The sequence below is a fragment of the Bombus fervidus genome, chromosome 13 (assembly GCF_041682495.2).
Source record: "Bombus fervidus isolate BK054 chromosome 13, iyBomFerv1, whole genome shotgun sequence".
Taxonomy (NCBI): Eukaryota; Metazoa; Arthropoda; class Insecta; order Hymenoptera; family Apidae; genus Bombus; species Bombus fervidus.
In genome coordinates this window covers 9592668-9620337 of record NC_091529.1, presented here as the reverse complement: position 1 = coordinate 9620337, position 27670 = coordinate 9592668, and the positions used below count along the sequence as shown (strand labels likewise).

The window sequence follows — 27670 nt, the reverse complement described above, 5'->3', positions numbered from 1 at the left end:
TGTAGCCAGAAAGTTACTCTACTCCAGAATACAATTCCATATCGTTGCTACAATTACGTATTTAAAACCGATCGTTATCGATCAACGTTAGAAAGATCGGAAGCTACAAATATTTCTAAATAATTAACTTATTATAAATATTATAAATATCGTATAAGTTTTACGTAACCGAATTACATTGCCGTTAAAACCTTGTGTAAGAGATATCTGGCGCAAATTTAGCATGGAATCTCTAGATAAGTACTTATGTAACGCGTCTAACGTATCCAGGAAAATATCAATAGAAATCAGAGGAACGCTCTTACGATAACGGTACCAGTCAACCAGTACGTTACGCGCATAGAAACGTGAAAGAACAAAAAACAAATTACGCCTAATCCACTTCTCTACTGGTAGTCGTCTTGACAGACCCCACGCAACGTTAATAAAACCATCGATTTCAACTGGAAATCAAACCGCTTGGCGAAGCACATCGAACCTCGCATCGGCGATCGGTACCAGCACGAAGTAATCCGGATCGATTCCGCTACGATGATTCGCTAGTAACGAATATCATCGTCTTGCTCGTACCCTGTCAAACTATTGATGCTCGTACACGGAGACGCATACACGCAGCAACTCCACTTACTACGGCCGATTACGTTTCTAGAGAAACTATTAAGGGGCGGTTCGCTTCTGTCGGAGAGCAACAGTTCAGCTTCGATACAATAGAGGACCCCTATTGAATAAGCCCAGATCCTTCGTAGGTTGGCCGTGGTATAGCGTTCGTGGTATAGCGTCGGTGAGCCTATGGTATAGCCATGTATTCTGTTAACCTGCACTTCCACCGAGAGGACTTAGAGCGAAGTTCGCAAAGCGCTGCTGGTAGTACGGCCACTGACAGTGTTGCGTGTAGTAGAGGCGGTACGACGAATCGTACGATACAACCAGTTGCGAGCGTGTTAGTGTCAGTGGGCCTCTTACGCTGGGCCTCAGTCACGCCGGGCGTCAGTGACTTCGCGTCCGCCGGTTCGATCGGTTCTTCTTCTTCCGAGGCTTGGGCAACGTCGCCTCGTCCCACCGTGAAAAGCGTCCAACGAATTTCGCGCTCGCGACATCCTCCATGATTCTTCTTTCGTCCTTAGCATGCGAGAAACTTTTTCAAAAGGAAATAAAATTGGAGAAAAGCAGCGCGAGTCTTTGCCGATCGTTGTGAATCGAACGGAGAAGGAAAGTTTGCACGTGCTCCTTGAAACGTTCTACCCCAAGTATTCGATGAAGATTTGAATTTTGAGACTTTATCAAGCTGGTTTCTTGCCATCTTCCTTCCACGATAGATTCTCCTAAAGGCTACCAGGATGCGGTAGTTCGGCCTCGGTGATAGAGGAATCCGAGGGTGAGGATCGCGGAGGCTGCGAGGCGATAAAACTAAAATACATGTTCCGAGGCACGTGAGAAGTTCCATTAAATCGTAAACGCGACGGGAATCGAGCCACAGGAGATGCGATTGCTCCCACGCAGCCGGAAAGAGTGGACAGCGGTTGACACGTCGGTCGATCGATCGATTGATTTGTATCAACGTTTCGCGATTAGTAAATGGAGCGGAATTTTCGAAGCGAAGGAATGCCAATTCTGCAGAGCGATTGGCGTTCCCTGTGATCAGTGAGCTTTCAAGGAAATCGTGAAACCGATCCACGATCGATCGAACGAATCATCAGCTGTTTGGAAGAATGACGCAACGTTTTTCCCTAGCGATTGTCGTCGTCGTTGAAAAGGAAGGGATCGTCAACCTTGGTGAGCAGTGCGATGTCGAAGATGGGTCATTCGCGAAGGACACGAAGGCATTCGAGAAGAGAATTTGCACGGTGCTGAGTCAAAGGATCGGTAACGCGAAGGATTAAACGAATTATCCCCGGGTTTTGCAACAACGACCATCGAACCGTGATCGTTAATCTCACTGCGTGCTGTTGCTTGCGGTAACAGTTAGTGTCCAGTGAATGAATTCTTGGTCGCGCTCGATGACTGCAACGATCGGCTTTCAGCTTGATCGAGATCGATTCTGAAATCTTGCCCCGCCCGTTCACGATCCGTCTATCGTCGTTCGTGGAAATAATTATCCGCTAGCTTCTCCGTAACGTTGAAGTGAAAAGTGACAGTGACGTCCAGATCCAAGTGACATAACCGAAGAAAGTGCCTGCTGAACCTGTTACCGATTGACAGCCAGTTTCCGTCGACGTTCTGGAACTGACCAGATGACGCGGGGATAAAAATGCTGTCAAAAGTAAACGCGGGATTCGTTCTTTCACGACTACGATTCGATGACGTGCCGCTCTGGAAAGTTCTAAAGAAACGTCTCAAAGGCTTTCTTCGTTACCGATACGCGAATCTCTCGTGAAATTCCTAACTCTGTCCATGTTGTAACGATGCAGAATCGTGTCACCGATTGGCGAAGAACGAACGGAACGTAGTGTCTGCGATCGAGTTAAACGAGATCAGTGAAAAAATAATATATAGTGCGGAACAATGTCGTCGAACGGTGAGTTTTCGACGATGTCCAGCGAGGAGGTACCTTCGCTGCCAAAGTCCCTGCCCAGTTCGAGGGAAGCGACGGCCGAGGGTAGTTCCGGTTCGAGCGGCGGCTACATGCCCCTTCGAGAGTTCCTTGATCGATTCTCGTTACCGAGAGTGGTCAGGCTCGAAGGTACTGGCGGCAGGCCAGTGTTGCTGTACAAACAGCAACAGAGATCGCTTCGGGTTAGTGCAACCCTATTGATCCATCGTTATCGGCACGACGTTAAAGTAGGGCCGGAAATAGTCATTCCAGAGGGATACCCGGGTAAGTTTCACGTTCTTATTTCATAATAATACGGATTATATATTATATATATATATATATATACGTATGAATTAGATTCAAGTAGAGTACGTATCTTCTTCGTGATATCATACGAATATCGTTGATTTCGTAGAAGAGATATCTATACGCGTTAATGCAATTGCGATTTCATCACGTGTCGTTTTTAATTTAATCGATTCCATAGACAAAGTCGATCGTCTTTGACCTCCTTTACCTGTTTAGGATACCTAACGAGCATATTGCACACTCCCTCGTAATTAGACTCGAGGAGATTCGTTTGAACGTTGCGTCGGTTTCTTTCGCAAGAGGTTTGATTGCTCTCAGTTTTTTTTTTCTTTTTTTTATTGAACGCAATTACTGTCATTTATGTTTGCATAATATATAATCAACATCTTCCATACCCTAAATTCGAAATGAAACTAATAAAGTATACAAGCTCGGGATTACATCTATGCCCTTTTATTTCTCCCATCGTACGTCAGGTATTTTTCACGAATCTCTATTTCGTTCGCAAGATTCGACGCGATATCAGTTTCACTAACTTCCTATTCATCGTTTAACAATGTAAAATCAACGCCACTCTCCTCCTTTCCCGATTTTTCACCCGGCCAAATGAGTCAGAGCTCATGAAACCTGTTCAATGGTAAACGATCGAAAAAAAGAACAAACTATTAGAGAAAAGGAAAGAAAGGAAGGATGGAAAAATAAAAATGAAAGAAGACATCAGGGTTGGTTATAATTGATAGTGAACCATAATCGTCGGCAGCCAGCGGTTAGCTCTTAATGGGCCCGGTATCCGGTAGACATTTTCAGGAAAACGTAAATTATGCCCGGTAAAGCAAACGGGAACGGTTGTGATAACCAGCTTAGATCACTGAAACAGGTTATACTGTATGCTCCGCGAATGCGTCGACAACGTTTGAAAGAGGTCGCTAATGCTTCGCGGCGAGAACCCGGTTGCTCGCTATCAGAAGTACCAGAACTTGTCCTCTCCTCCTTTTCAATCGTAAACCACTTTGTAGCAATAAGTTTGCAAAACGGGCACAGAGACCACGACCACGATCACGACCATGGTCTCGACCTCTACAAGGTAGATTTCTTCCCCCGAGCCTTCTCCATATTGGTTTTCTGACATTTGCAACGGAAATTACGAGGTAATAAACCGGAGTAACGCGAACCTATTAGTTTCAACCGATAAGAATAAAGCAAGCAAAGTTTAAGATCAGGGTGGTTGCTTCTTCCAACCACTGTCCCCGTAACGACGTCGGGTTTCTCAAAAAAATGATCGTGAAATAAATCGATTCTTTACCCTGCTCTTTCTTTTTCCTTGTTGCTTTAATCGCGCGTAGAGTTGCAAGTATATTTATCGGGCCGTACCATAAATAATATATCTCTCTTATTTTCTACGTTTACCTGTAAATAAAAACATTTTTACAAAAATGTCGAGATAACGCGTTTATTAGAATAATCATGTACGCGTACGTCCAAACGATTTCAAGCCTATTTTAACCCCAGTCGAAAGCGATTATCCGTCCTCGACCTCTTCGGACGATCTAATGAAAACGTCACGAGTGGGCAGTGGGCATGGTGGTTAGCATACCTGCCTTGTTACTCGATAGTTGCAACACGACAGAGTTATTGAAGCGACGCCTAACGGATTAACCTGTCGATTGCTGGCCGCGACGAAAGGAGGTTGCAACGACGGTGACGTCAAGCGTCGAAGAAACCAGCTACGAATTTCGTTTTTATGTATGTGAGTCGCGTGCGCGGATCGTTGATTCATCGGGGAAAATTGCTACGCCGATTGCCACACTTTTACTATTGACGCTGATCGTGTTCGGCCCACGTTTCCAACCATCCGTCAATGAATCACTGTTTCCAGTACTTTAAAACATAATCGAGAAATTACGCTTGGCTCTACACTGATCTTTCCATCTGAAGTAAACGTTAATGCATACGTATAACCAGAAACATAAAACGTCGTTCACTAACGAGACGATGGAAGAGCACAATTTGAAGCATTTATCTTATATTATGAACGCTGAGATCTAAAATCTAGTTCGATCTAACGGATTGGAATTTGTATATTATACTTGATAATATATCGCATTTCGTATAAAGTCATTGCGATTTATTATACGACATAATTATTACGTGATATTATCGAGCTTAATCGTTCATTGGAATAGATAGACGTTTACAGAATTTTAATATCGAAACGAATCACGTTGCCTAACCGTCTAACGACCATGAAAATTTCAACGTACACGTACGAGATACGCTGCAAAAGACGTAAGACATTTTCTCGAAAACGATAAATTATCGCTCTAGACGCGTGCCACGAGAGGAAAAACGCTCTTCCATATTATCACGGGACTTCCATACCGATACGGTAAATTATTTCAACGAAGGATCGTTATCGTCGACAATAAGGATGATCATTCCGTGGAACCGAGAGTTCGAGACAAATTGGTCTGCTCCAATTTATCGTAACAAATAGCGCAACGCACACGCCTAAGCGAGCTTTACAGTCCGATCGTAAATATGCGGTTCGTGCTGGCCAGCGCAGGTTATATCGAACAGGCACTAACAATAAATTGACTAAGGAAACATTATTTAACGCCTACGAATTCGCTATAAGTGCGGCACAATTCACGATGAGCCCCGTGAGCATAATAAAAACTCGACCTATGCCCACGTGACAACCATGCTTCCATTCGTCCTTCTCTGATCGTTTAACACGATATTGTACACGATGCAGTTCATAGTATTGCGATGTCGTGACATTATGTAACTGAATGGTTTATCAAATGGAAAGTACGAACCATTTATTTAAAAAAAAAAGAGACAAATATTTCTTTATCGATATTCTATAAAAAGAAAATCCGGATAATTCCTGTGGTTAGCATTAGCTAAGTATTTTTATCGAATTTAATCGAAGTGAACGTTTATATCAATTTACGATATATTGAAATTCCTCGACGAAATTGATTTCTCTTCATAGAGAACCGAAGAAGACGGATCTCTTTAAACGGGAGAATCGGAATCGCGTTTCGTTCTAACCAGGTGGCTTCATTAGGCGAATCGATCTCGCGTCAGGTCAATCAGCCAGCAAAGACTCTTTGTGATTCGCGTGCAGCAAGAAATTCTCAGGTGCCATGGCGAACAGAGCTGTGCTCGCGGACCCGGCTAACTGTTCCACCGGCCACCACTTTTCCTTCTGCGTCATCGTGGAATTTCAAGCGGCACGATCGGTTCCGTTCCGAGCGGACACTTTCGTCACCCGACTAATCCCATTTGTCCAACGCACGTGCATGAAATGCACGATCGGTGCACGCTGCTACGGCAATCGAATCGAATTACAGTATTTACAGTCAGTTATGCGTTACTCGCTCGGACGATCCTTCGAAACCTTGTTACTGAAACGGTACGAATCGATTTTTCCGCGTCAAGGTTGCTCGGTAACGATCCTTACCGAACAGGATAGTTTGATTATTACAGTCGAGTACTCCGCGATGACCGCGGAGAAATTTTCTCGTTCTGTCTCGACTAGTTTAAAGCGAAAAGTAAACCCTAACGAATCTATTGATCTTGTTTTAAGAGAATTCCATTCCTGATGAAAAAGTGGCGAAATGACGCTAGAAAATGATGAAATATAGAAGGTCGAATGCCACAACCGTAGAAAGTACGAATGAAACTCCAGGGAAAACTGACTCACTGGGCGACTCACTGACAGCCCACGCGGTTTGCAATTTATGTTGAATTTTTTTCCATTATTAGCTAGGTAGCTATCAAATTATAAATTATTATAGTATATAGTTAGGTTGAACCTTATAAAAATACCATTATGTAAATACTATTCACGTGCTATTTAACGATGCGTTTGAAGGTAGTAATTCCTCACGCTTAATGATACACTAGGGTGTCGTTATATTAGAACGTGTATTTCAGTTAGTCTCATTGCTGCTGCGGGATCTTTTTGAACAAGTTTTTCGTCTTGTTTACGATATTAGTTAAATAAACCAGTTGTACGAGTTGTTTCATACAGCTAAATATTTAACGTACATCAAGAAGAGATCCATCTAAACGATGTCAAATATTTAATAAGTTCCTAGTCGAAGAATTCGGACTACGTTTGATCCAAAATCTTAATCGAAAGTTAAAATATCGATAATGTACGCTAATGTATCGCTCCATCTTAAAATCGCTTTCTTATAAAAAAAAAAAATGTTATATCTATACCGTGTCTTTTACGATATATATCGTACGTCGCTTTACGCGTTTACCGTAAAAATGCAAATTGAATGAAATTTGATTTACCCGTTAAAGATAGATTATAGGAGAAGAAAATTGAATAATGCAAAAACGCGTAAAAAGAGGATTCGCGTTAGCATTCATTGGCCAATTATTAAAATTAGCTTCGTCCTATTCCCTATTTTATACTTTCTTTATAGGATCTATTTTACTTTCATTCGCGAGCAAGTTGGAAAAAACGAGCGTAAGCTGAATCTTAAATGCGTTACAACTTTTATCTAACGATGCTAGTAAAATAAGAGAGGCCGTTCATAAGAAACGAATGGCTGCTAATTAGGAATATGGTTGTGAAGAAAGTTTATTATTTTGCGCGTTGTGTCATAAAACGACGGAGAATGTAGCCAAGATAAAACCTGAAAAGTAGTTTATGGCAGTAGAATGAGATGACTCGTAAAATAATTAGAAGTCAATATACAAGCTTTTTGCATACTACCATTTGTAAAACGCGTATAAACACCAATCATGTCCAATTAAAGGAAGTGAAAATAATTGAGTCTTCAAATTTTATTGCAAGTTTATAAAGCTCCTATCATTAATACGATTTTATTCGCCGCTTTAATTCATTTTATAGAACATTTATAAATTATCATTAGCCCTGCCGATAATTTCTAAAAGAAACGCAACTTTGTCTTTATGTCTATTGTCTTCAATGACATCGATTTCTTTTTAATTGTAATTATAATCATGATCGTCTCGATATTTTAGTCGATGTCGCAGAAAACATTTCAGAAGGATATTCGTTATAAAAAAATTTCCTTTCTACGCTTTTTATCGATATATGTTTGTCATCGATAAAATATGTCACGATACGATGAAAGCTCTCCAAATTTTCTTGCAAAAATAAAGGAATTACGAAACGTCCAGCTGGCCGTCCAATACAGACCGCAAAGTGCTGACGAGAAAGCAACAGGGAGGGAAAAAGTTGGGGATTGGATGCAAGAAATAATCCACTACGAAGCCTGCACCGAAAGCATGCTTCGCGTTCACCATAAATCATCGTAATCAGCTTACGACAGCGTGCAAAAAGCGGCGAGGATTTTTTCTAGGTTTTTCCTATGGACACGCGGCGTAACCAGGGGAACGAAATGAAGACATTTGAGACGGACAAAAAGGGGCGTCGCGGTCTCCGGAACGTATCTCAAGTCCGGGAGGGTGCATCAAACTCCGATGAGAGTAGGAATATCCTGGTACACCGGTGCTGCCTCTCTACCCGTGGAAGCTGCTTATGAAATTGTAATGGCGCGCGCGGTCTCGAAGCTCCACGCCGATCAACAAGGACGAACGGTGTATCGATTTTAATTTCAGCAGATGGGAAAAACGACAATGCACCGATGCACCGAGGCAATTCCAACCCTACCCCTCCCCTCTTCTGGACCATCGAACGAAGCCTCCGTCCCATAGATTCCATAGACTATAGACGACCGTTGCCTCGATCCTCGCTTCGGAATCGGTAGTAAGGGGGAAATGGAATCTACGTCGAGGGAACTTGAACCTTCAACCGGGATAAAATTACTAGGGAAGATTCAACCGTGCATCCGATTCCAGGGGCTGATAGCGACGATGGACGATATCGCACAAATCACCGGCTCACTTAACTACTATTCGTGCAAACCCTCGGCTACGACTCCAGGCTCCAGTTTACAGTAATTTATTAGGCGTGTAAACCTCCAGCTCTGCACCGGGGTCGACGGCCTCGTCCCTCTCATCAGGAGACCTTCGGCTCCTTCCATTTTTTCCCCCCTTGTGCTCGCGACGCTGCTCAAATGCTTCTCCACCAAGAATGCTTTAACTCCCCTTCGTGCTCCACGCTTTTTGCAACATCGAAAATCATCGGCCGCGCTCCTGTCATGAAATTTACATTCCACGGATATGGGGAAACCATGTGGATGGTAAGAATAACGATCCGTTGGACAACCTGTTCCTATACGGATCTTTCAACAGATTCCATGTACAAGCGGAAAGCAAAATTGAAATCCAACGGAAAAAGTTGCATCGGTATTTTTAGTTAAAGAAGAATAACATGTGCCTTAAATTCCTGATACCGCCGCTTAATACACGCCGTCTCTAAGAATTCTGTAGCCTCGAGTCACGATAATTTAACGTTTTGATTAATAAACCGCCAAGCAAATGTGCTCCATTTGCGAACATTATAAATGATAGAGGAACAGGTTCAATAAACTACAACAATGAGACTTTCGAATGACCCCTGGCCTGGAAATTTCTGGCGAATTAAATATGATTATGGAAGGTCGTTGCGAGTCTCCTCCATTCTCGTTTGTTCCTACGCTAACATTTTCTCAAACGTCTTATGATCGTTTCGCCTGAACAATACACGTTTTCCCACGTGGTTAATCCACGAATCTAGGATTATATAAGGAATTAAAAATCCACCGAATCGTACATTCCCATCGCATAAGATACTCGATATTATTTGAGATTTAATGGAAAAGTGGCACGAGTCTACTCTTTCTCGGCGATATCTTACTTAGTTTGATACGTCCGCTTAAATTCATGCGCGAAGAACGTGCATAAGAAGTGGACTGTAAGCATTTTGAAAACAGGCACGAGAAGGGGTACGGTAATCATAAGCCATTATCGCATTTAACCGCTATCCTTAATTACAAGTTAATTCTAACCGGAGTAACTCGAAAAAAATGAAACGCCTAAAGGATATCTGTTCTACCTTCGTTAATTGAGAAGTGTAGATAAAATGCATAAAAAGTTCAGGAGAAGCTTCTTACATAAATCGATACTCGTTTTTCGGAACATGTTCGGTCAAAGGATGAATTGAAGAGGCGTATAAAATTTGATATTCTTTCGATTGAAAGTAATCAAGTTTAGTAATTCAACAGTTGCGGAAATTACGTTGATTTTAAGTAGAAAAAAAAAAAAGCGAAACTAAAATCGTCCAGCGATAATTTGTTGTTATAATCCTTCTCCTTTATCATTAACATAGCAGATGCTTATCGAGACTCGAATACTCGCTTGATCAAGATATTAAAGGAAGTAATCTAAGTTTTTGTCGTATAAAGGAGCGGTACAATATAATATTTATACGTTAAAATATGAAAAGGGGGAAACTTTAAATTGATAAGCCATTGATCGACGTTCGGTTTTAACGATACACGTTATTTACACATTTATTATATGTATTTACATATTTATTGGTAAATGATACTAGTAACACACAGGTTAACGAACCGAGATTACATGCTCTCAGCTTGATCTTTCCTCGTTGTGGGAATTCTATAGCCTCGTGCGTATATTTAAAAAAGAAAAACTACCTTATTTCCGAATAAATATCACAATTGACATTAGGTTCGTTGAATAGTCTAGAGAAAGGTAACTCAACGTAATACAAATGAAACTGTAAGCCGAAGATAAGGATCAAGTTACTTTGTTGTACCGTTTCGCGGGCGTAAAACGCGTGTCTTTCTAATTCTGGTCTTTTGCGAAAGTGGCAGATCTTCCAGAACCGTGCGGTCAGACGTGGAAAAATTCGTATTTGAACCTTTGTCGAAAGGCAGACCTTCGAAACAGGCTAAAGCGCGAAGGGAAGAGTTCTGCGACCACAAGTCACGCCAATTTAACCTGTCCACTGCAAGGTCTACGCTCTACGGCTTTGTTCGCTTGACTGCAAATCAAGCTAGTTTTCTCTACTACAATGGGCCTAGCCATTCAACACAATCGAGAATCGAAAAGCGAACACAAGTTAGCTGATTAGAAATGAATTCTCCGTTACTTATCTTGGAATAGAAAACCGGATAGGAACAACACGAGAAAATAGTTTACAAACTGCTTGTAGAACTCACCGGATACGTGCTAATTCTAAACGAAATATTCATTAAGACAATATTCTAATAATATTTTAAAACTTTTTGAAAAAAAATTGTAATTATAGGAATTATATGAATTATTGATTCCTTCCCATAGCATAATCGTGAGTTGATGGGTCAATGACCATTATATTTATCAAAAAATTTGCTTCGATAAAAGAATTTACTGCGCTAATCAAAACGTACATTTATTTGTTATTTGGCAGTTTATCGTAGATGCTAACGCAAAACGATCTTGGAAAAACATGTTTTATATTTCTGAATATCAAAGCTCGAATATCTTGTCGGCTACGTGCATTTATCGAAGCCGTTGCACAGGTTAGAACAAAGCCTTGGCCAGAAAAATATCCAATACGTTATTACAGTCTCTCGTAGGTTTTCTAAACATCCTTCTATACGAGCAAAGTTATTTTACCGATCGTGGTTTCGACGATAGCTATTCCCTCGATTTTTAAATAACAGTCATTATATCCTAGACATAGCCGTATATAGATTTCGTGAACCCACAGAAATGGACGACGATGAAGGAGCAAGGAACCATTCTCCTTCGATTCGTCCGTCTACGGTGAACCGTCCAATTTCTTTGAAAGGGTAGAATCTAGAAAATGTAAGCTTCGAACGAATAAAGGTTGCTAGAATCGAATCATTGTTTGTATCATTCCCTTCTCTAATCATTGGAACGATCACAATGTTACTGTCATTACAATTGCATATTTCCTGCTGAAATTATCGACTCATTTCTTATTCGTGGAAAAATATCTTTTATTTTGAAAGGCTCGTAATGCCATGTTCACGCCGACAAGAGATCGTTGCTCACTGACCATAACATTGCGAAATATAAAGTGTTCCGTACCTTGAAATAACGAGTAATATTATCGGTCGATCGAAATAATTATCATCGTCGATGTTTTACAATCGTTTCACGAAATTGCGTGTGAAAGCGTAATCGAGATCCCACATAATTAAAAAGTTATTCGATGAGGAAGTACTAACTCGTTTGCCCCATGTAAAAGACGTTTAGTCGCGCCACCTTCCCGTATGTGTGTAATTATCATCTCGGGCTTATTCACTGGTTCAAGCACTTTCTGCCGTGATTAATGCGTAAACTACGTGTAGTATATAAACCAGTATGTTGTTGCATCGCCGATCAATTTTTTTCCTACCGTAGGAGAAAATATTCGACCATGAGCCAAGTTATTTACAATAACGATAGTAAAATTTACATATCTTGGATCGATTTCTTCCGACCTATATCGTTATTTGTTTTAAGATACTACTAAGAAATGCTTAAGGACAAAAAAAACTGCGATAATATTGTTGTGCAACGTTATTCCCTAACGGTAAGAGCGCACAACGATCACTGTCGCTGGCGTAAAAGAGGCCTAACGTTCTCTGGAAATCTATCAGCGACGGAGATGTAGAAATGGTTTCGAAGAAACTATTTCGAATTACAACCGGCATTCTGGTGAAACACAATGGTCCTTTGACAAGAAGTAAATGACAGGCGTTGAAAGGTAAGCACGGCAAATATGAAATATCACGAGGATCCGGTTGAATATAGTGAAATTACGAAAAATCGGTAACATTATAAAATCAGGAAGACACGTAACGTATCAAGATGTATCGATTTTACGGCGCATCTTACGTATTATGAAGTACGAATCTTACGGTACTGTGCACCAAGAAATATAGATCTTACGGTGCATTGATGATTAACGACGATGATATGGGTTTTAATTGCAGGATGTTTCGATTCCACCGTATTGGTATCGAGTTGCTCGTAAATAAATGTTTATTTTCTCCCTGTTTAAGTTTGAAAACGTTTTTGAAATTTCAAATGGATAATTTTCTTAAACGCGACAATACGTACGTATTAATTTCAGTCTTTCTAAAACTAACGTAGCTTATACGGTAATTTATTTTCTCTGAGGCAAAATTGAATTTAGAGATATAAAACTTTGGGCCAAACATTTACAGGGCGAACAGTTGCAAATACGATCAACGTGTTTGAACAACGTTGCCTCGACAATTTCTACGAGCTTCTCCCGATAAACGGATATCTCGAGGCCGAATATCGCAAAAAGGGAGCGACGCTAATCGTTAGAACCAAAGGCAAACTCAGCGTGAAAGCATTCCAGTGCATGGGCATTCCGAGACGTTTAAAAGTATCCGATCCCAAAGAGAAGATAGCATCTGGAATCGCGTGGACCATTGTCGATTTCATTGAAAAGGGAGGGCTCCTTTCACGAGCCGAGGAAAAATCCCAGTCAGAATTAATTCCTGAAGAGCGTTACAATGTGACGTGGACCTTGTAGGCGCACCTGGATCACGCGAACATCTGGTTCCTCAAGGGGTAACAACCTTAAGCATGGTTCCTTCGCTATTCTCCAGTCCATTCGCTACTTCAGTCCAGTTCCTAGAAAAGGGGAGGTTGCACGACACATAGCTTTATTCAACACCCGCGTTTTGAAAGTTGAACCTCGACACGTGCTGTAAATGGTTCTGCAATGCGCACTGTTTTGCAATGCATCGCCTCGTACCACGCGTGGACCGCTAATGTGTCACTTCTGATTACTCGAGCGAACGTGCAATAAAAATGTGGACAAAGTGAGTCAGTTAGACTTATGATCTTTCGCGTAATGTTTTTAATTTATTACAGAAACGAGAGTGAATCGTGTTACGCGTTATAAAACTGTTCGTTTACTCCTTAAAAATCATACTTGCGTTACTTTATCACTAACCGTCGAATTATTCAGCAATTAAAACATACATACGTGTGTATTCGCGTCACTTATTATTACTGGCCATTAAAAATTTCCTTTCGTACTAACTTTTACTTTGACCGACGCTAACGATCTTCGTAGACGTCAAATCGTCGCTACTTATCCACGCGATCTTTCAAACATTCGAAACAGTTTAATAGCCGTATAAACAGCTTTGTATATAAATGTAAAAGTTCCGGAAACGATCTGCTCGATTAATGAATGCGGAATCGCCGAACAAAAAGCGAAGCATTATCGTAGGCTATGCTGACAATGACTTTGACACGGCCGTTCCGAGTGCTTTCTCAGAGGGAACATTATTCTCCTTGAATAATTAATCGAAAAGCTATGTAATTACATCATTAATTGCGTAACCGCGTGATAGCGTAGCATAATTAAGAAGTCAAGGAAGTCGATGCGAACGAAAGGAACTGCTACCGGGTTCGTGCGACTCCTCTTTTCCCTCGTTCGAGTTGGCTTTCCATTGGATTTTTCCAACGGATACGACGATCTCTTCGATTGTAATCTGAATGCAACAGAAACGGCCGAGTCGCGTTAACTATGTCGGATGCGGGCGTGGAAATGGAAAGTGGAGGAAGCTAGCTTGTGCAATTCTCCGTTGATTACGAGAAGTACGCGTTTGCAATGTTTCTTTTCCGGAGTGAACACTCCCGAGTTTAGTATTATTCCGTGCTGATTGTGCACACTCGAGAACGATCACGCTCGATTTCTATCCGTTGAAATTTCCTCCGACCTATTTTACCTAGAGAATATTTTCTCTACAGAAGAAATTAATCAGTCAGCAGAGCGAGTAGTCGCGCTTCCACCCGAACTATCGCCAATACCGAAGGAAACCTTTATCCTTGAATTCGTTTAACTCGATAAATAATCTCGACTCGCAGCGCGTGTCTCCGATTCCGAAAAGGACCCCATTGTCCAAATGCGCTCTTCGTGTTCGCTTAGCCGTATCAAAAACAAACTCCACAGCAATTACAAGGGAAGAAAGAAGGAAGAAGAAGATGGGCCAAAGATTCAGATCTCCCCGTGGCTAGGGTCGTCTGGGATAGCCATGGTGGCATTCCAGGACGAACGATCAGCGGACGAAGGCAGTGCAGTGGCGCGCTACGCTGCGCTGGTGCGCTCACTCGCGAGCACACGGTCCTTAAAGGCCGGATTCGACGCGCAGCATGCGTGCATTCGCATCGTAGCGGCATTCTTAAATCAATTAGCGACGACCAAAAGAACCAGCCGACCTTCGATCAGCCGACCACTCGGCTACCGTGTCCCCGTTGCTGCGGATCGCTGCTATTACCGCCGCGGGGCGCGCGTCTATTCTATCGTCGTCCAACTTTCGAACGCTTTTTGCCGCCAAACCGAAACACGCCGCCGTGTATTTCCTTCCTACTAAATGGCTACATCCTTTCGTCCTTCTTCGGAAGACCACCGACCGCGAACACGACGGAACGCGAATCCCCGATTTATTTCAAGTCTCTAGGCCAACTTTTTCCCCGCCTCCACCGGGGACCCCAACAGGTAACCTACGTTTCTAAGTAGGCTTGGATAAAGGGATGCTGGGATACCTTCTACTCGATGATATTATTACGATCTGAATCGAAGGAAGATATCTCCGCTGTCTGGCGTTGATATCGAACGATACCTCGACGATTGGAAATATTTCAATTTTTGTAAAAATTGACAGAGAATTTTTGGTTCCGTGGCCGATATAACGTACGTAAGACGGAGTAAACGGAATAAAACGATTTAATTTACAACGATTTAACCCCACAACGAGTCAAAGGTTTGTGTCAACGTGATTCCGAACGAACGACGACACGGAACTCTCGTTAGAATTTAGAGGGTCGTAATTTTATTTTACAGGCCGAATGGCACACAGTTCCGCGTAATTCCTCCATCGAAGCGGAATACGTTACTCCCCGTGGAAGTTCGTAAATTAACAACGATACTAGAACGGTGTATTACACGTGTTACTTACGATCCACAAAACGAAATGGAAAATACGAAACGCGGAAAGCGTAAAATTGCCGTTTGCCTGTAAATCGTACGTAAGTTACGCACGCCCACCGATTCGAACGTTGCTAACGTCGCGCGAGCACCAGTTCCCGAAGACGTAGCATGGAAGCCCGTTACGAATGACATAACGGCAACTTCGATCTTGCGCCAAGACGGAGAAAACGAGGCAAAACACGGATAATGCCGTGGACCGCGGCAATACCAGGAAGGGCAGTCGATATTTCGTTTCTTTGTCGGATCGTTGCGGTCGATTCCTAGATCAGCCAAGGGGACAAATCGAAACGAGAAACAAAACGAACGGTGCTCAGCATCAGGTAAAAGGCCTGAAGAGAAGGAACGGTCGCAATCGAGTCACAGTCACAGGAAAACAATCCTGCCCAACAAGGAAGAAACGCGGTGAAGAAACACGCAAACCCAAGCTACTTCGACGATGCATCGAGTAAACGGGGAAAAATGTTTATTACTTTAGGAATAAAATTGTTTTGCGTTCCGTTACTGCTCTCCCCTGTCCAAACGATCGTTGCATATATGTGTGGGTATCTACTTTTATAGATACTATAAAATATTATGTATTTCCACAAAGATAATTAACACTATGTATAAATATGTACATCCATAAGTCTGATTGTATGCCATATTCTTGCTAATTATTGGTTTCCGCGGCCTTACTTTACAAGCTATAAACATCAATTGCGAGCGCATTACGAAAGCCAATATTATACGCAATATTAAATACCTCTTTCACGATTCAAATCACTTAAATAGAACGTATACCCATCGGTCTGGGTAACCGTTTGTTAAATATGTATCTCTACGTCTGTTTTAAGAACGAAGGATTCTATTACGTGGATCACAAAGCAGACTAAGAATTTATTTGACTTTCACGAACTTTGAGGGATGTCTTCTCTCTGTTCAAAATACCTTTCTATGCAAATGCGACGAGGGTTAGGTTAGCTTGAAACTTTAGCACGTCAGTTCGTAATAGAAAAAAAAAAAAAAAGGTTAGAAAAAAGTGTATTGTCCCAAAGAATAAATGAAAAGAAAACGCAATAATCTGTCACATTCCGTGGTCGGCGGCTCTCGTAAGTGCAGCACCAAGGAATGCGACCAATTATAGCTAGAAGAAAACCGAACGGTTTCCGGCGTGTTCCATTGGAAATTACGCGAGGCATTCGCTAATTGCCCAGCAGAAGCGCGCGCGCGCGCATCGATTCCTTTCCCCCAAGTTGAACGCCGGCAGAAATCAAAAGACAGCGATCTCTCCGGCAACATTTTAGGTTCGGTTAAACTGTATCATAATTAGCCGAATGGCCGGCGTAACTCGCAGCGGCTATAATAACAACGCGAGATAATTTTATATGCATAACGCATATCGGTTAGCGGATGATACGAGGCCACACACCGTATTCACCAACGCGGTTAACTATAATTTAAAAGCGTCTTGTTATATTTCTTCTCACGTTTCTCCTTACCCATCGTACAGTACACCGGAGCCGTTTTATACCCGTGCACAGTTCGGTATACAGCGACAGGGTAGTAGAAATCCTCGTCTGGTATACGTTCACGCGCTATCGCGAACCAAAGAAGAGCGTGCTCGCGCGCATGAGGGTGTAATATAATTCAGTGCCTCCATGGCGATGGCGTCCTTTCGTTCGACCGATATAACGCGCGAATTACTTGCACGTAATATACTGCGAAACAAAGCCCGTTAACGTCACGAAACGGTGAGCCGCAAGATATTTTGTTTAGTGTCCCGTAACTTATACTGTCCACGCACGACTTTGTAAGAGGCAGGGTAATTGAGTACTCGTACGAAACGACTGCTAATACGGCCGGCCGTTTTTACGCGCGCCAAACCTGAACGTAAATCTGTTCGTCCAGGGCGATATCTGAAAATGCCCTGGCTGATTTATGGGCCGGATCAGCTGCGCGAATATATCAGCCCAAGCAGGCAACAACGTACCGACCACCGCTAAACATAACGTGAAAACTCAATTTTTGCCAGACACTTTGTGTCCCGCCAGTATGTAATACATACTTGCTCGTACAAGTAGATGGAAAACGTTCGACTCGTGTAACTCCACGGATTAAGCTTGTTCGATCAGCGTACTACTTTGCTTCTATTTGCAATCATCGTTATACGTATACTTGCAAAGATACTCAAATGGATCGTGACTATCTTATCTTGTCAATGCTTTTCGTTGTAAAAATTGGAGCAATTGTACGATGCAGAGAGAACAAAGAAAATTTGTCTAATAAGAAATATAATTAAAAGCGAGGAAATAGTACGTTCAACGTTGTTTACAATATTAACGTGTCGTTATGGATATACATTTTGCAAACTCTGTCATTATCAATAAAATATTAATATCTCCTTAGTTTAGTTCTATCGAAAATCGTTACGTTTCCATTTATTCACTAGTCGTAGTTATATCAACTTTGATCGAATATTATTTACATCCATATTTACTTCAACATTCTCTTTGTACTTGAAATTATACGCTCGTAATTTAAGCAGCATCACCGAGCCAGATTGTCTCATTTCATTAGCATAATCTTCATAAATCTTGGATAAAGCTTTTATCGCGCATGTAAGTAAATGCTGATTCTCTACGTTTTACACATTTCTGTTTCATCTAACTATTATACGAAAAAAACGAATATCGAAAAAAAATCAGCTAACTTTAAAAGAAATAAACCCTCTCTAAATACTTTGTTCCATTGGATAAATAAAATAAACGTACCTATGATTTTCTACACACGTTGTGTACAATTTCTAATTTTCTCGTGTCATTTTTACCAATACTCCTAGTTTTTATCCATAATTATTTGAATATTCGTTCACAATTTGCAGTTACTTTGACTCGATAATTTTATGTAAAATATATGTTGCAGAGTAGGATGATTCCTCTACTTTGTAGAAACTAATTTAGTCTACTATTTCATTACTGACATTATTGCTACCCGCTGCATCATCCATTATTCATAATGCAGCCTGGTGGACGATATATTTAACAAATTTTTCCAAGCAAAAAAGTTCTGCCACTCAACCTCGAAACATTTTTTATAGTAACGATAGAAGACCTACGATTTAAGCGATTTGAATATTAAAGTGAAATACAAAGGAAAATATCAAAGTTTGGTATCTTTATAAGACATAGAAGAATTAATCTGCAAGCGTATGAGAAAAATATCCAAGAATAATGAAACGTAAATGTCAGTTCTCTTATTAATAAATTACATTGGCACATTACGAACAATCATCAATGGTCGTTCCCGTGTCTGAATATCATTACTCTCGAAGCAATTGAGCAGTGAAATTTGCATTCAATCGTAGAAAGTATTATCCTACACGCCTAATGCTTCTACACAAACCTCTCCCCTGAAATATTATCATAGGAAGTATACGGTCTGACGACATTCCCCTTGCAATTCTCTTTGCAATTTTCAGTTTTTTCAAACGAATATGATCAAGTATAAGATAGTTTTGTCGAAAGACAACGAATGTAAGATTTATTATTTTCACAACTATACAAACACGTATAAAAATGAACTTCCATTCTCCTCAATTTCAGGATGGTTTTCTGTGATATCTGGCAACAATACAACGGGTAGTGCAAGAGTCTACAGAAGAGTCGATTCCTTAGTACGAGCAGGGGTACCAGCGTTTCTTTTGGCTGCACCTTTAAGGGCATATATTCTGACCCACTCGAAAATGGGTAAGTGAAACTATTGTGAATATGAAATACGTACTAAACTCTAAATTCGTTCTTCTATTACACATACGCATCGTTCTTTAACTCATTAATTGTACGGTGCATAAATTAACTACTTGGAATGTCGCGTTCGTATCCGTTCATTAGTATCTCTTTGGAAATTTAATTAAGGATGTGAAGCGAGAGTACCAAAATGGGAAAGGAAGAAACGAAGAAAATAGCGATAAGAGCGTTAAATACGTTGAAAACGTAAAAAAGTCTATTAAATATTTAAGACAAAAGAGCAAAAGATTCAGAGTCTAACAGGATATAAAATGTATCGTAAAGGGAAAAGAAAATAGGAGATGATCTTAATACAGAAAGAAAGAAGTTAAACGCGAACGAAGAGAGTAAAGTGAATCAATAACGTACAAAACAGTAGCAGAGAAGGCAAAGAAAGCAAAACACCGAGAAAGGAGAGAAAAAAAAATAAATAATGACACACATGAATGTAATATCGTAATGACAAGCAGCAACGTTCTTGACCTAAATGCATATAAATATCAATGTTCGTACCCTGATCTGGTAAAAAGAGAAATATGGGAAATGCGCAAATTATACGTTCCAAACGGTAGCAGAAAGTTAAATGCGGTAAATAGAATACATATATATGTGTGTGTGCGTGTGTATGCAACGGCGGAAATACACAAAGCAGTGATATAAGAGGCATACGGTGTGAGCATTAAAGTCTCTGTCTTTGTCATACACTTAAAATTGTTGACATTAATTCTAAGAGGTACTATATTACATTTTCTATTAAACAAGAAATTATATTGTCATCGAAAATTAATAGGTAGGTCAAAAATATTCTTAACGTTAGTACCTCTGATAGTACTTCTCAAGACAAATTCAATAATCTTTCGTATGTATCACCGGTTTCAATTAGTTATTGAAATAATGAACTTACTTTACTGGTTTTTGAAGAAACTCCACTGGATTAGGAAAGAGGGATGATGGTCTTGCTCGCGCCTGAAAAAAGAACGCGTAAGAGGTTATTTTATATTGTAATAATATTCAATAATATTAATAAATGAACGTGTGTTAATTAGACAAACCTTAAGTAGCATAGGAAGACGACAAAATAGCAGAATATGTAAATGGGAATAATACGCATAATAAATCACGCGAAATAAATTAATACGTCTTAACACTACAATTGTTGAGATCTGAATATTACTCCGCGCGGCAACTTCGTCTTACATGTTTCGTAGTGGTGGGGATGTCAACACGGCGGCAAGTCGAGCAGGTTTGAATCGACGAATTCAGCAGTAAACACACCATATTGCATACAAAAAAAAGTAAATACATTTAAGAGGTGGATATACAAAATGAATGTATTAGAAAAGAAATATTCGTTCACTACTTTAATTTAGTTAAATATATAAAATTCATTGATGAATAAAAGATGTATATATGTATAATTAAATACAATGTCTTTTAGCATGAAATAAAACTATATTTCACGATATAATATAGAAATATGTATTATCTATATGCTTATTTTTATGAACTATTGCTTTTTATGATAATACTAACATGTATATACATATTATATACAATAAAATTAATCATTATTACTCGTAAATTACATTACATTGAATTACTATGGTTATTATTATATATTATTTAATTATTCATATTGTTATTGATAATCTCTGTCAACAAAAATTTTGTGCAATCAAAAGAGCACTGTAGAGGAGATTGTTTTATATTTCAAAAGTTGACACGTATTGTAATTAATAGAAAAAGAATGAACAAATTAATAATTGACGATTAATATGATTATTAACTAATTTTGCACTTACATTTCCATATTTCCTTTTATTCGCATTAAATTAATGATTTTGTACTTTTCATGTATCTCAATTTCGTCTCTGTAATATTTCTCAAGTACCAAAAACTTTGTAATTAAAAGTTCTTTATTTATTTGCAGAAAATGGCAATTTACGAGCTCACTACACGAAAACCACGATCAGAGCTGGGGAAATTCTACGATTAATAGCTGTTTTTCAAGACACAAGGAAATGTAGTACGGTTTCCTTCGGAATTTCCGGCAGCTCTTCCGAAAAGGATCAGTACGCTCAGTGTTTGGATCCACACGGTCGGGAAGTGTTTGCTCCCTTATCCGCAAGAGGCGAATTTTATGCTATATGTCAGAATGGAAGTATCGATACCGGAAGCGATGCAGTATTATACAAAGTGCATCACCTTGCGAGAAGACCATTGCCTCTCAGGGTAAGTTTATTCCATTGTTTTCTTCTGTTCGTGTTTCTTTCCATCGTTGCTTTCCTTTAATAATGTTTTGTCCCCCGCATCTACTATGAGATCTTGTATATTTGAATATTTACAGAAATTTGTAAACTTATTAAAAATATAATGCTTGAAGTATATAAATAATCAGCGAGTAAGTACTATAACACAAACAATACCGTTAATATTAATATAAAGACCAATGAATTAATAATGATATTAAAATTAAATTCGTCTTACCATTGCCGCTTGTTACTGAATTACATACTTAAAGATTTTGCCATTTTCAGGTCCGTTTGATAGCCGGTCCACTACCTGTACCATTGCCAAGGGAATATGGTGGTTTAATGCAACTGGAAAGTTCGACTCGAGGGCCAATTGTTTTAGGATGCATCGTACCGGAAAGACCAGTTCACAATCCTGAAATGCTTGAATTAGTTGTAACCGGAAATGGAGCGCCAAGAGTAAGAAGAGCTCGACTAGGTTATCCGTCAGAAGCTAGACTTTTGGCATCGCCGAAAATGCAACGATTATTATCTGCCTGCAGGTAAATTAATTTTACATTGATTATCAATTATTTATACTATGCATGTTTATGGTATATTATTTTTTCAAACTGCTAACAATCAGATGCACGAGAAATTAAGCGCATTCTCATTATTAATTAATCAGATATAAAATTATTTGAATTATTCAAAGAATAAATATATATGTTAACACAGAATATAAATGTGTCATGTTCGCACAATTTGATTTATGATATTACTATTTCCGTTGTTTGAACCTAGTTCGCAATCTAATTGATTGGCCAAAGACTCAAGCAGAATATTAATTATAGACGATTATTAATATACACCTGCCTAGTGAATTTTTTTATTATAATGTAATTAACTTCATATTTTATTTTATTCGTAGATTGCAATATCAATTTTTTATAAATCGATTGTTTCTAGACCGATGTATCCGGCAAAGATCGATTTCATGTACAATATGAGCACGTATATGTACTGATAGGTAAAAATACAGTATATGCAATCACTGTTAGAAAATAATATACCGTACAACGTCCCGTATTACCGCGATATTCAAAGGATGCAAAACATTTGTAAATATATATTCTATGTGGCTTAACCTGTTCTTCCACTTTAGCCGGGCTGTCGGAGATCGTGCAACGGAACCAAGAGTGGCACCTCTGAAACTGCATCCAGTCGGTGAAAATCTTAAAGAGATGCATTTGAAGAAAATCAAGCCGAAACCGGAAACGAAGCCAATTCTACAAAGCTTGAAAGACGGACTGGAACAGTTGAAGAAGAGCACCGTTAGGGAGAAAAGTCAAACTAGACAAAATTGTCGGAATGGATTTCTAGATCGAATTTCAAAATTCGCCCAAGGTGGTCGTAGCAGAAATCCTGCAAAAAAATCGGCTTCGTTTACGTTTGCAGTAAAACCAGAAATTGCGATGAGGTGTCAAGAGCGTTACTCCAGTTTGGAGCCAGAAACTACCTCCCATCCGAGTCATTCGAACTCTTCCAAGCAACCTGTACAAAGATCAGCGTCCACCAGTGTTTTAGAAATGCCGGCAAATGTTGAATTACAACCCAATTATTCTCGTGTTAGAGATAGTCTTACACCAGTGCCATCCCTTCCCAAGTTAACCAGGACCAAAGCTGATGACATTTATGCAGAAATTTGTGAGAATGCGGCTGCGCAAGTCGAGAAGTGTCCCGGAAGTCATGTGATGGCTAGGATCAAAATTATTGTTAAAGGCCGTGATTCGTCCACAGCTCTGCCAAACAAGATTGGCGATGACAGTAGATACGCAAACTCTATGGTAACGAACAATCAAATTGATTCGATTATCAGCACGGAAGACGAAGTTATTTACAACACAATATTCTGAAAATGAAGAATTTTACTATTATAAGCTAACCGGCTGTGTTTGATGATCGAGAACCCGTTGATTATTTTCATCAACGTACCATTAGAAATTGAAACTGTATCATATTATACAAAAAGCATTACGAAATAATATGTAATATTCAAGAAGTCGTAATAATTGCAGGTACATATGTTTGCCATACGTACTAACACTAGTAACGAAAACGAATAAAATTTTAAGAATAAAAAGCTCATCTTTTTTCTAAGAAGAAAAGAAATTAATCGAAGCGATGTAATATGTGCAGAAAAATACCTGACCAATTTTTCTTAAATTTGTTTTACTGCAAGAAAGGTAAGATGTACAAAATAAAACAAATATATGAGAAAAGTGTATGACATCTTTATTTACAATTCATTCCCTTTTATTTTAATAAAATAATTCATATTATACTTTATTTCTATTTTTTTTTCTTAGAACCTTGGTTTTAAAAGAACTTCTTTTTATATGAGACTTGCTATTCCTTTCTTTCTTCTTCTTTGGAATTTCTTCTATAGCCTTTTTCATTATATCAATGGCTTTCTGATTGTCATCATTTAATTTAAGCTCAATATTAACATCAGGATACTTTCCAGAAAATCCTTTTGGAAATAGCGTTTTCGACATAAGCAATGCCAATTGATGCTTCTTTTTTTTTAACTGATGCTTTAGGCTTGCCTTTTCTTCCATTTCCGCTGCTAAATTTCTAAGAAATAAGATCGTTTTTGTCATAGAATAAAACATATAGTAACAATCATTATTGATGCTTTTAACTAAGTTATATCTTACTCTTCGTCCTCCTCTAAAACCAAATCCATTTCTTCAACTGCTTTACGTAACCAACCTTGTTTTGAATTATCTCTACGACATTTTAATTCCAACTTATCAATTTCTCGAGCAATCTCAACTCTCTCTTTAGTTGCAATTAGCAATCTATCAACTACAGGAAACATAGGTAGATCTTCCGCTAGATATAAAAAGATTGTATTCATATTAAAAGTTCAAATTATCAAACAGTATATCATTGTTTAGTTTATTCACTTACTACGACCAAGTGTTTTACACAATTTGCTATAATATTCCTTTTCAGATGGTTCCATCATAAGAACTGTTATACCATCTTTTTGTGCTCTTGCTGTTCTTCCACTTCTGTGTACATAACTCTAAATAATAATTACAAGTATAAAATTAAGAGAAAAGCTTGTATTTTTTCAGATATATTATAATGCGATGCAAGCGATTATTTCATCTACATTACGCCGTAATGTTGCGTTTAATTAACGCTAATTTATATCCATTGACACATACCTCACTTGTTCTAGGAACTTGATAATGTATTACATGCTCAACATTTGGAATATCCAAACCTCTTGCAGCTACATCAGTAGCTATTAACAATCCGTTTTCATCAGCCTGAAATCTAATTTTTCTTATTATGTATCTCAAAGTTGTATATGTGTTAAAGAAAATTTACCTTTCTAAATTTTTTAATCGCTGTCTCTGCTGCATACTTGCATGCAATGGTAAAGGTTTACAATCAAGTATCCCTAGAAGAGTAGCTAAGCGTTTTACACAACCAATACTATTACAGAATACCAATGTTCTACCAGCATATCTTTTTAGGAAGTAATAAAGATAGTAATCTTTATGGTCTATTGTACATGCTATTCTACATTCTGTTAAATTAGTTGCGGTACCTGATGAATAATTTTAGTTATATTATGCTAAATTCATTATCTTTCAAATACTTAACAAAAAAGTTTGCAACCTGATTTTTTTGTAACATCAATAATTTTTGGGTTCTTTATTCCTACTAGTTCCATAATCCTTTGTAATTTTTGAGCAGGTGTAAGCTTTTGTATCTTGCTTTTAGCATACTTCCTTTTTTTCTTTTCCAAATACTCTGGAATATCATGCACCATAGTTAATGTAGCAGAAAATACAAATGTTTGTCTTTCTTCCATTTTTTTTTCATTCATATTTATTTTTTCCAGTAGTTGCTGCAATTCTTGGAAATGTCCCTTCTCTAACATTCTATCTGTTTCGTCAATAGCCAAATACCTATTTTATATTGCATAATATGTATAAAGTAACATTATTTTCATAACATTGCAGATAATTATGAAACTATTTAATAAAGAGGAAAAAACTTACTTAATAGAATCCACTTTACTAAGATGTGGATTACCTTGTTGTATCAATTCCCATAATCTACCAGGTGTTGCAATTACAATCTCAGGTCCTTTACTTAATATTCTTTCTTGTTTAACTGCAGCCATTCCTCCTAATACTACAGCTACCTAAATAATATCAGTACTTAATATAATGAGTATTTAAATAATTCTCAAGATTTACTAATTAGTAGTACTTATCAAAATAGTTACTTTAATGTCTGTATATTTTATTGCTTTAGTTAGGTGATCCTTAATTTGAATAGCTAATTCACGAGTTGGTGTCAATATTAATGCATACAGTGGCTTCATATAATTCTGTGTTTTGCTCATTTTTACATTATTAATTACACGTACACAACCTATACCATTTTCATTAAGATTTTCAACATGTTCTTCAAAATCAGATTCAGATGAGCTATTATCATTTTCCACCATTTTACTTTCGGAACAAATCCAGCCTTTGTTCTTAATAATTCCAGTTATTTCTTTCTTAGGTTCCATGTCTGACTGTTGGGATTGCTTATTTTTTAATTCCAAAATACCATTTATAATTGGAATTCCAAACGCCAATGTTTTTCCACTGCCTGTTTCAGCTGCACCTAGTATATCTCTATGTCCCAATATTGCTGGTGGCAAAGTTAATGCTTGAATAGGAGTTGGTTCATGAAATTGTTGGTCTTTTAATGCTTTTATTACAGGAGCGGGTACACCTAACATATACCATCGTTGGGCATCATTGTCATATACATCATTTTTATCCTTGTTGCATTCATTAGAAAATTGATTATTATTATTAGGATTAATATCTAAACCATTTTTTGAAGACAGACATTTTGGCATCTTTTTAGAATTTCTTCCTTCTAACTTCTTTTTTGGAGATTTTGTCTTCTTAGCTTTTTTTAATAATGGTTCATTAGCAACTATGTCATTTTCTACCCATATAGGGGAACGTTTACGCTTTGGTGATACCTAGAGATTAAATAATAAAATACAGAAATATACCAAAGTTTTGCTTTTAATGATAACAAATATTATCATACTAATTTAAAATAGCAATATTATTGGAAAATATAATTTATAAGTTACCTCAACTTCTTTGCTATTAGTTTCCACATTGTGGATTAAAATCTTTGTCTTGTTATTTTCTTTTGTTAATTTGTAATCAGTTAGTTCCTCAATACCAATCAAATCTTCAACATTACCAGCAAATACAGAACCTTCCAATTCCAGTGGTTTCCACCCACTTAAATTATCGTGTCTCTTTTTTGGCATAGCTATGACACGAACGCTCTCTATAATTAATAAATAATAATTAACGAATGGTAGCAATATTATTCTCAAATGTACATAACCATAAAACACGTGGAGAGTCGGGTGTTTAACTCACTAGAAACAACAATACTATATACATATATGTATACAGTACATACTATCTCATACTATGTATATAGGTACATACATATATGTGTATAATGCTCGTTCTCTATTCCGGATACTGGTTCTGGCTGACCACTTCTGGCGGCAGAAACCAGACAGGGTGAAAGAGTAATAGAGCTTGCATCCTGCACTCAGAAGAGGGCGCGGTGCACGTAAGCACCTGTTTCTTAAGCCAACTACTACATCCGTCCTGGTCCGTCCGCTCATTGCTCATTCCTGCGGCTGCACCGCCAGTCGTCACACCATACCATAGTTAAAAAATTACTATTTAATATTAATAAAATATTTAAATATTTTAAAACAATATATAACTTGACATAATTAGTCATGTAACTAACAAATTAATTGTAAAACTCCAAT

General features: G+C 38.6%; 3 protein-coding genes across 4 annotated transcripts in view; 1 reads left to right on the top strand and 2 right to left on the bottom strand.

Moving 5' to 3' along the window:
- LOC139993754 (uncharacterized) overlaps window positions 1–20725 on the bottom strand; it is a 253487-nt gene extending 232762 nt beyond the window's left edge. For both annotated transcript variants that reach the window (XR_011801455.1, XM_072015766.1), the window contains exons 1-2: window positions 20590–20725; window positions 20442–20503 (exon numbers count right to left, since the gene is read on the bottom strand). Coding sequence is in view for 1 of the 2 variants with exons in the window: in XM_072015766.1 (XP_071871867.1) it covers window positions 20442–20503; window positions 20590–20601 (74 nt within the window). In the remaining variant the exon portion in view is untranslated. The remainder of the gene's footprint in view (window positions 1–20441; window positions 20504–20589) is intronic.
- LOC139993749 (uncharacterized) lies at window positions 198–24050 on the top strand. The gene is made up of 5 exons (XM_072015757.1): window positions 198–2815; window positions 19355–19498; window positions 21468–21769; window positions 22075–22331; window positions 22934–24050. The coding sequence occupies exons 1-5, from the start codon at window positions 2503–2505 to the stop codon at window positions 23682–23684; spliced, it is 1767 nt and encodes a 588-aa protein (XP_071871858.1). The 5' UTR covers window positions 198–2502; the 3' UTR covers window positions 23685–24050.
- On the bottom strand, window positions 24041–27442 carry LOC139993746 (ATP-dependent RNA helicase DDX24). The gene is made up of 10 exons (XM_072015752.1): window positions 27333–27442; window positions 26960–27161; window positions 26084–26842; window positions 25854–25999; window positions 25468–25760; window positions 25174–25396; window positions 25008–25119; window positions 24745–24862; window positions 24489–24666; window positions 24041–24405 (listed from the first exon to the last, which is right to left on the bottom strand). The coding sequence occupies exons 2-10, from the start codon at window positions 27143–27145 to the stop codon at window positions 24108–24110; spliced, it is 2313 nt and encodes a 770-aa protein (XP_071871853.1). The 5' UTR covers window positions 27146–27161; window positions 27333–27442; the 3' UTR covers window positions 24041–24107.
- Window positions 27443–27670: the final 228 nt, after the last annotated feature.